Source organism: Salminus brasiliensis, chromosome 14 (genome assembly GCF_030463535.1).
Source record: "Salminus brasiliensis chromosome 14, fSalBra1.hap2, whole genome shotgun sequence".
In the NCBI taxonomy this organism is placed as follows: domain Eukaryota; kingdom Metazoa; phylum Chordata; class Actinopteri; order Characiformes; family Bryconidae; genus Salminus; species Salminus brasiliensis.
The window spans coordinates 966,651-976,865 of record NC_132891.1 but is presented as its reverse complement, the minus strand read 5'-3'; the positions used below and the strand labels follow the sequence as shown (position 1 = coordinate 976,865).

General features: G+C 40.3%; 1 protein-coding gene across 1 annotated transcript in view; it reads left to right on the top strand.

Moving 5' to 3' along the window:
- Positions 1–1,112: 1,112 nt before the first annotated feature.
- Positions 1,113–10,215, top strand: part of rbm10 (RNA binding motif protein 10) — a 27,812-nt gene continuing 18,709 nt past the window's right edge. Inside the window, exons 1-5 of the mRNA XM_072696377.1 lie at positions 1,113–1,215; positions 1,936–1,993; positions 2,745–3,276; positions 4,385–4,576; positions 5,215–5,284. Of these exons, the coding sequence (XP_072552478.1) occupies positions 1,977–1,993; positions 2,745–3,276; positions 4,385–4,576; positions 5,215–5,284 (811 nt within the window). The 5' untranslated portion in view covers positions 1,113–1,215; positions 1,936–1,976. The remainder of the gene's footprint in view (positions 1,216–1,935; positions 1,994–2,744; positions 3,277–4,384; positions 4,577–5,214; positions 5,285–10,215) is intronic.

Below are 10,215 nucleotides of genomic sequence, written 5' to 3'. Positions count from 1 at the left end.
TGTTGCCCTGGTTTTTCCTAGTAATACATATCTGCCATCTCTGCTGCAGGCAATAGACATTCTTTAGAAGCCCATTCCAACCAGTCATCACTGAATTTTGCATTAATACATCAAAACAATGGTGACTCAGTAATGCTGCTCTATGCAGAAATCCTAAATAGAAATATATGGCAAAGTATAGATTTTACATACTGTATATGATCTTATTGTGCAATTACATCCAACATATAGTAGTCATACATTGAAATACATGACACACACACACATACACACACACACATCCCAGTATAAAGCTTTAATATCGCTAATATCCAGTATGAAGCTCTAATAACATTAATATCCAGTATGAAGCTCTAATATCATTAATATCCAGTATGAAGCTCTAATAACATTAATATCCAGTATGAAGTTCTAATAGCATTAATATCCAGTATGAAGTTCTAATAATGTTAATATCCAGTATGAAGTTCTAATAGCATTAATATCCAGTATGAAGTTCTAATATCATTAATATCCAGTATGAAGTTCTAATAACATTAATATCCAGTATGAAGCTCTAATAACATTAATATCCAGTATGAAGTTCTAATAATGTTAATATCCAGTATGAAGTTCTAATATCATTAATATCCAGTATGAAGTTCTAATATCATTAATATCCAGTATGAAGTTCTAATAACATTAATATCCAGTATGAAGCTTTAATATAATTAATATCCAGTATGAAGCTCTAATATCATTAATATCCAGTATGAAGTTCCAAAAACATTAATAACAATAATAACAGTTCATAGTTGATGTTAACTATATATGGATGCATTATGGATTATATGTGGACATGGCAACCCTGGGTCCATTCACCGCCACTGTAAAGCAATCGGAGTCAAACTGTTCCTCTGCAATTAATAACTTCTCCCCAGACTCGCTCTGAATGGCTTCGTGTACACCCCAGCTGGGTAATTAGGAGGGTTATATTAATGAGAACGTGACTGTTCTGTGTTTATCCCGCAGTGTTGTGACTGTAGCGGCAGTGCGGGGGGGGATTCAGCCGGAGGGGGATTCAGCCGGAGGGGGATTCAGCCGGGGGGATCTGGACACCCTGACCAGCTCGGCTCTCTGGATCTGCATCGGAGCAGAGCAGCTCGGCTCACAGCCCTTAGAAAAGCGAGCTCCGCACCAGCCTGCCAGCTCCTACACATGCCTGGTTTAGTAAAGGTAGAGGAGTGCACTCTCATCATGGGTCAGAAATGGTGATCGTCTGTATGTTCCTCCGGCTGGGTGTCTTAGCTGACCTCATTTAGCCTGTGAAGCTAACCTTGCAGCTGCGCTGAAACGCTCGGCTATAATTAGCTCTAGTTATTAGTTATTAGTTATTAGTTCAAAGCAGTTTATCGGACTTGATTGGTTTACTGCATGACTCAAGGCTCGGTTAGTCTGGGTTATTAGCTGGTTAGTTAGCTAGGTCGTGCTAGCTCTGCGTCTCTTGGCTGGGCTGGGCTAACTCAGCTAGCAGCAGCAGCAGCAGCTTGGTGTAGTAATGGACTTTTCTGTGAATCAGAGTCATATTGTCTTGTTTTAAGGGGCTGTGTGGACGAGTACACTGCTATACATCGCCACATGTGGTGTTCTTGCGTATTATAGGCGATTCTAGCGTGTTTCGATGTGTGAAATGCTCTTTAGAAGTTGGCTTGTTGGAATTGTCCGGTCCACCTTAAATAGTGCCGCAGTTACGCTGTGGACCCCGAGGCTCCAGAATGCAGCTGCTGCACCATTTAAGGTGGAACGGTCAATTAAAAAAAGCAGTGGGTTAACACCAGTAAAACACAGTACCAGGCCTGCTTTTAGCCCTGAGTTTATTTCATCTAAATAAAGCTACAAATCCTATTGATGACTTATTATTAACTTTTATTCTGTGTTTATGTGTGTCTGCACTAGGTTGATTGACAAGGGGGCGTTGCCCAGAGCAGTTTCTGGAAATGGATTATGAAAGAAGGTAAGAGAAATGCCCCCAGCTTGTCTAATAATAAAGTAATTAATAATAATAACAGTAATAATATTAATAATAATAATAATACACATATTATAAACTGTTTATAAAGCACCTTTCACACATTCATTAACATAAACCCCCTATAGTTGTTTAATAATAATAATCTTATTAATTATAATAGTAATACTCCTCATAGGAAAAGGAGAATTGTAATTCCCCCTCTATTATAACAATAATAAAAAACATAGTTTTCAGCTTGTTACTCAAATTATAATTAGCATGTCCATAACAAAAAATATTCATGCCTAACTGCTGGCTTATTACTCAGTTATTAAGTCAGCCAGACTTGATTATCATTTATTAACACCTTTTTATACTTTAAAAAGTATCTTAGTTTTATTAATAGGAGAACAGTTGAACACCAGCATCAGGAAAATAAGAGAAAATAGAGGAAACCTATTTTTTTTAAAAATCTAAAATACACATTTATGAAGAAAATCTAAAAATAAAAACTTACAATATGGTAATAATGAAATCAGTAAATTGCTGTAGAATAATTAATTGCAGTAAAAATTCTGTACAACATACTGTACTGCAGACTTCGCTGCTCTCCACTGTGGAAGTGCCTGTTATTAATCTGCTGATCAGGGCAGCGACAGAAAGCCTCTGTATTAAACTATTAAAGACAGAACAGCAGCTGTTTGTGTTTTTAAAGGTTTAAGGTGTTTCTCTTCTCTTTGCTTCTGGCTGTTAGGGGCGGCCGCGGGGACCGAACGGGTCGCTACGGCAAAGACACTGAAGACCACGATTACAGAGACATGGACTACCGTGGCTACACACCGGACAGAATCAGCCACGACGGAGGCTTCGGCCTAGACAACGGCGTAAACAGTGACCGGCAGCGTGGACGTGAAGACTGCGCTGGAGGGATGCGAGAATTCCCAGTGGGTCACTTTTCTGAGAACCGGGCGGGGTTCCGACAGAGGGGGAGTCGCGGGGGTGATGGCAATCGAAGAGGGAAAGGCTTCCCCCATGATTCCCAGGAAATACACCCCCGGTTCCAGCAGGAGGAGGGAGATTACCACTACGAGGCCGAACCCGACTCGCACCACAGACGGGACTACCAGCCCTTCAGGCAGCTCCAGACTGATAAACACACTCTCCACCAATCAGAGAGCAACGAGGAGTGGGGGGGAGCAGGGGGCCAGAGTGGGCCCTCTCCGGAAGAGTACGGCCTGGGACGTCGAGAACTCGAAAAATACTCCAGAGGTGTCGGCCAAAGAAGGGTGAGAGAGGAATAATATCCAGTATGAAGTTTTAATAACATTAATATCCAGTATGAAGTTCTAATAACATTAATATCCAGTATGAAGCTCTAATAACATTAATATCCAGTATGAAGCTCTAATATCATTAATATCCAGTATGAAGCTCTAATATCATTAATATCCAGTATGAAGCTTTAATAACATTAATATCCAGTATGAAGCTCTAATAACATTAATACCCAGTATGAAGCTCTAATAACATTCATATCCAGTGTGAAGCTCTAATAACATTCATATCCAGTGTGAAGCTCTAATAACATTCATATCCAGTGTGAAGCTCTAATAACATTCATATCCAGTATGAAGCTCTAATAGCATTAATACCCAGTATGAAGCTCTAATAACATTAATATCCAGTATGAAGCTCTAATAACATTCATATCCAGTGTGAAGCTCTAATAACATTCATATCCAGTGTGAAGCTCTAATAACATTCATATCCAGTGTGAAGCTCTAATAACATTCATATCCAGTATGAAGCTCTAATAGCATTAATATCCAGTATGAAGCTCTAATATCATTAATATCCAGTATGAAGCTCTAATAGCATTAATATCCAGTATGAAGCTCTAATATCATTAATATCCAGTATGAAGCTCTAATAACATTCATATCCAGTATGAAGCTCTAATAACATTAATATCCAGTATGAAGCTCTAATATCATTAATATCCAGTATGTTCTAATATCATTCTAATATCATAATTTTGTTGGAGGAACTGTCTCTACTGTCCAGAGAAAAAGAGTTTGAAGAGTTTGCTGTGAGGATTTGATTGAATTCACAGTGTTAGTGAGGTCAGGATGTTAGATGATCATCACTCCACCTTATCCCCAACTCATCACAATCAAAAGTACTGGATGGAGCTCCTCCACCACCATCATTCCAGAGAACACAGTTCCTCCACTGCTCCACAGCTCCTCAATGCTGGGGGGCTTTATACCCCTCTAGTCCACGCCTGGCATTATTAGGCAGCATGGAGCCAATAGGGTCATGATGCTGATCTGCTCCAGAGAGGCCTATTCTATTGGTATCTTATTTAATGAGTGTCTTGTTTTTTTGCCGCAGGGTTTTTGTCCACCACAGCAGTCCGAAGCGAGGGATGAAGCTGGAGAAGGTGTTTTCCTTGCTGGGCCGGAGTCTGGGCTGGATGAGGCGGAGCTACGGGATCAGGACTACAGGGCTGAGGGAGAACAGGGCCAGAGACCCAGCAACATCATCATGCTCAGGATGCTGCCTCCAAACGCCACCGTCAACGAGGTACAGGCTTGGTGAAAAATTAAAGTAACACTATTTATCACTACTTTAGCCATCTGTAATACGAGTAACCTGGTAAGTCGCTCTGGATAAAAGTGTCAGCTAAAAGCCATAAATGTAAATGTAAATGGTAGATGGATGAGGTTTAGGAGACGGTGGGACTGACTTTAGTCTATAAACCCAAACAGAACCCTGTGTGTGTATCACTCTGAGAGTACTAGGCTGAGAGACGTAGAGCCCAGCTAAAGTACAGAGCCCTAAAAAAAGGACTGTCTCATCAACAATGTTGCCAAAGCACACAAAATGACCTGAACAAAATATCAAAAATAAAATGAATTAATTAACAGTAAAAAATAAAACAGCTAATAATAAACAACTATTAATGTACAGAACTAAAATAAACTGTAAAATTATAGTAGCTATAGTGACTATATTTATATACATTCTTATTTATTTATATCTTATTATGATGTTTAGGAAACAGTGCTGATACAGATATGTGGTAAAGTGTACGTGCAGTCCACCGCTGAGCAGCACTGACTGTATATGTGTATATTTACTGTGTATGTGTATATTTACTGTATATATTTACTGTATATGTGTATATTTACTGTGTATGTGTATATTTACTGTATTCTTAGATCCGAGCCCAGCTGCAGCAGCAGGGAATCCAGCCTCGAGAGGTTCGTCTCATGAGGAACAAATCTTCAGGTGAGTTCATTCTTCATGGGGCCTTTGGCTACCCCAGCTCCATCCACCTCTTCTACACAATCCCTAAAATCTCTTCCCTCGCTCCTGCCAAGATCTCCTCCATCTGTTTCTGCTGCTCACGCCTAGTCAGAGCTTCACTCTCCAGCTCCTTCAGTGCTTAGAGAGGCTCAGCTGAGAGGTGTGTGACAGTAGGTTTGCTGCTCTCGGTAGCTGTAGGCCTGCTCAGTGTGCTGTGTGTATCTATCAGTACACCCGAACACTCGTCTTCTCACTCTCCTCTCTGCCACGTCCTTCTCTCGCCCACTGCTCCACTGTCAATCATGTCCAGTACAAGAACCGGTGCATTATCTGACTGTCTTCTTACCCTCCTCACCTCGTCAGTGATGCTAACATTGATGCAGAACCTTAATGAGGCGAAGCTCCACATAGTTTTACACACACACACACAAACACAGACACACACACACACACACACACACACACACACACACACACACACACAAACACTAGGGGTAAGCTGCACAGTATATGGGCATGACCTCAGTATAGCCCATTGTGTTTACTTAGTTAGGGGATCCCATTACTGTGAATCAGCCAGTATGTCCACTTTGTTTAAAAACAGTGTTTTTATTTTATTTATTTAATATATTTTATATTTTAATTCCAATATCTGAATATTTGTATTATTAAAAAATAAAACATAGCTATTTAAAATATGTAATAGCATTCATTAATATATGCTATAATATTGTCATTATATCAGCCGTATAAAATGCTCTTAAATTGACATCATAGTTTATCACAGTTACAAAATCGTGACAAAAATAGTTACCATGACAGACCTGACTAGGGGCCTAAAAATGCATCTTGGTGCATTGAACTTAAGGTGTTGATTTCAATACATAGATTTACAACAGATTACAGTCACACATGTTTTTTATATTATCTATCTCTATCTGTTTCTAGGTTAAAAATTAGTTTTTGGTCTGTTAGAATAGTTATATTTATTTAATCAGAGTATTTCAGTTAGGACTCTGTTACATCAAAATAACCAAATCCCATCTAGATTTTTCACAGTGCACTAATTCCTTTTCAAAAAAAAATGGTCATTTCTAATTAAGTTGCTGTGCCGTCAGATGCCCTGTTTACAGTTCACAGGCATTATCAGCAGGTCTGTGTCTCTGTAGAAAGCATCTTGTTTTTACATGCAGTATTTACACGTTAAATGGCGGTAGTGTGGTACGGCATTGCCGTATCAGGCCATGCTGTGTTTAGTGCTTTATAAACACTCTAATCACGCCTCAAAACAGTCCAAAACAGCAGCTTTACAGGAGAAGGAAGTAGGTGGAGGTCAGTGGAAGAAGAATTCTGATACAGTATGAAGATAAAACAGCTGCCAGATTCACATTACCGAGAAAAGTGAAAAATGCCAGATTTGGAGACACAAGGTTTTGCTTGACAGTGATGAAATGTTAAAAATTGTAGCCAGGTCGTGGTGGGAGAGCGGTACACTGTCCTAGACAACACTTAAATCATATACTTCCACTGCGTTCATACAGGCGCTTTAATAATAAACAAAGGAGACAGGTCCTGGGACTGAGCCCTGAGGTACCCCATTATCACAGGTCAGGGTAGGGGACGCTCTGTCCTACTGAAGCCGTAAACGGGGCCAGATTTACACCCCTGATCCACACGTTTTTCCCCCAAAGGGCACTCTTTCACTTTGCTAAGTCCTGGAGACGCCGGAGGAGAATCATGTGTAAGTATTTAGCAGAAACTGGGACTGGGACGTTTTAGTAGCTTCATCTGTTAACTGGGGGGATCTTTACACAGAGGGTCCTGAAGTCTGGCTCATGTCTTATCTTTATAAATGAGCTCTAATTACAGTGAATAAGCCGCTCGCTCAGAGAACATGGTTTTGTGTAGACAGGTTATATACGCAGTACAACAGATTAGATTTGTGTTTGTCATCTAATCTCGTACTAAATTTATATGTAAATGTGAAAAAAAAACATCCAATGCAGGTTTACTCAGCAATGTTATTAAGTTAAAATAGGGTGATCTGATAAAAGTATTATTTATTAAATATTATTATATAAAATATAATTTTCCCAATAAATGATATTTACTGTAATATTAAACAATAGAGGGTATGCATTCACGTCATGTTCCCACTGGAACACTGAAGCCCCCTTTAGTCAGATTGAGTGGCTCCATTTATTAGGGAAAACAACCAAACCAGTGATCATCTGATCAAGTTCAATGACCAAGGAACCAGTGGCCAGTGATGTGTAGCCTGGAACGCCCAGCTACCTGAGGCTCAGATCACACCTGTTTAGAGGATAAAGCCTAAATGTAGGTATTGTGATATACGCTGAGGAGGCGGAGCTACAGTCTCTCATTAGGGTGAATATTAATAACGCTCTAAATGTAGGTATTGTGATATACGCTGAGGAGGCGGAGCTACAGTCTCTCATTAGGGTGAATATTAATAACGCTCTAAATGTAGGTATTGTGATATACGCTGAGGAGGCGGAGCTACAGTCTCTCATTAGGGTGAATATTAATAACGCTCTAAATGTAGGTATTGTGATATACGCTGAGGAGGCGGAGCTACAGTCTCTCATTAGGGTGAATATTAATAACGCTCTAAATGTAGGTATTGTGATATACGCTGAGGAGGCGGAGCTACAGTCTCTCATTAGGGTGAATATTAATAACGCTCTAAATGTAGGTATTGTGATATACGCTGAGGAGGCGGAGCTACAGTCTCTCATTAGGGTGAATATTAATAACGCTCTAAATGTAGGTATTGTGATATACACTGAGGAGGCGGAGCTACAGTCTCTCATTAGGGTGAATATTAATAACGCTCTAAATGTAGGTATTGTGATATACGCTGAGGAGGCGGAGCTACAGTCTCTCATTAGGTTGAATATTAATAACGCTCTAAATGTAGGTATTGTGATATACGCTGAGGAGGCGGAGCTACAGTCTCTCATTAGGGTGAATATTAATAACGCTCTAAATGTAGGTATTGTGATATACGCTGAGGAGGCGGAGCTACAGTCTCTCATTAGGGTGAATATTAATAACGCTCTAAATGTAGGTATTGTGATATACGCTGAGGAGGCGGAGCTACAGTCTCTCATTAGGGTGAATATTAATAACGCTCTAAATGTAGGTATTGTGATATACGCTGAGGAGGCGGAGCTACAGTCTCTCATTAGGGTGAATATTAATAACGCTCTAAATGTAGGTATTGTGATATACGCTGAGGAGGCGGAGCTACAGTCTCTCATTAGGGTAAATATTAATAACGCTCTAAATGTAGGTATTGTGATATACGCTGAGGAGGCGGAGCTACAGTCTCTCATTAGGGTGAATATTAATAACGCTCTAAATGTAGGTATTGTGATATACACTGAGGAGGCGGAGCTACAGTCTCTCATTAGGGTGAATATTAATAACGCTCTAAATGTAGGTATTGTGATATACACTGAGGAGGCGGAGCTACAGTCTCTCATTAGGGTGAATATTAATAACGCTCTAAATGTAGGTATTGTGATATACACTGAGGAGGAGGCGGAGCTACAGTCTCTCATTAGGGTGAATATTAATAACGCTCTAAATGTAGGTATTGTGATATACACTGAGGAGGAGGCGGAGCTACAGTCTCTCATTAGGGTGAATATTAATAACGCTCTAAATGTAGGTATTGTGATATACACTGAGGAGGCGGAGCTACAGTCTCTCATTAGGGTGAATATTAATAACGCTCTAAATGTAGGTATTGTGATATACACTGAGGAGGCGGAGCTACAGTCTCTCATTAGGTTGAATATTAATAACGCTCTAAATGTAGGTATTGTGATATACACTGAGGAGGCGGAGCTACAGTCTCTCATTAGGTTGAATATTAATAACGCTCTAAATGTAGGGATTGTGATATACACTGAGGAGGCGGAGCTACAGTCTCATTAGGGTGAATATTAATAACGCTCTAAATGTAGGTATTGTGATATACGCTGAGGAGGCGGAGCTACAGTCTCTCATTAGGGTGAATATTAATAACGCTCTAAATGTAGGTATTGTGATATACACTGAGGAGGCGGAGCTACAGTCTCTCATTAGGGTGAATATTAATAACGCTCTAAATGTAGGTATTGTGATATACACTGAGGAGGCGGAGCTACAGTCTCTCATTAGGGTGAATATTAATAACGCTCTAAATGTAGGTATTGTGATATACACTGAGGAGGCGGAGCTACAGTCTCTCATTAGGGTGAATATTAATAACGCTCTAAATGTAGGCATTGTGATATACACTGAGGAGGCGGAGCTACAGTCTCTCATTAGGGTGAATATTAATAACGCTCTAAATGTAGGTATTGTGATATACACTGAGGAGGCGGAGCTACAGTCTCTCATTAGGGTGAATATTAATAACGCTCTAAATGTAGGCATTGTGATATACACTGAGGAGGCGGAGCTACAGTCTCTCATTAGGGTGAATGGAGGGGTTTCACTGTTTTCAGGATTATTAGGGTTCTGACTTGGCATGTCGCTAAATTTACAAGTACAGGACAGGCTTGATCTCCCAGACGTTTCAGTGCCTGGATTTCAGCCGTCCAGTCTGTGAACTGCAGCAGTCCATTGCGCTCACACTGAACACCAACGCTGTCACTGACTCCCGCCACCTGTGACGTCACTTGCATACCCTCTATCCCTAAACACATAAAGTCTATCACTGTATGATAAAAACGGGTCCTGTTGATCAGCTCTGCAGTTCATCACGTTTCTAGATGCTCTGCTACAGTGATGATCTGGATCAGTCCTGATTGATTAGGAGATTCAGCCCAACAGAGGATGGGATTAGATCAGATAGGATAATGACAGTCCAGCTGAACTGAGCTGAGTGGATTCTGAGG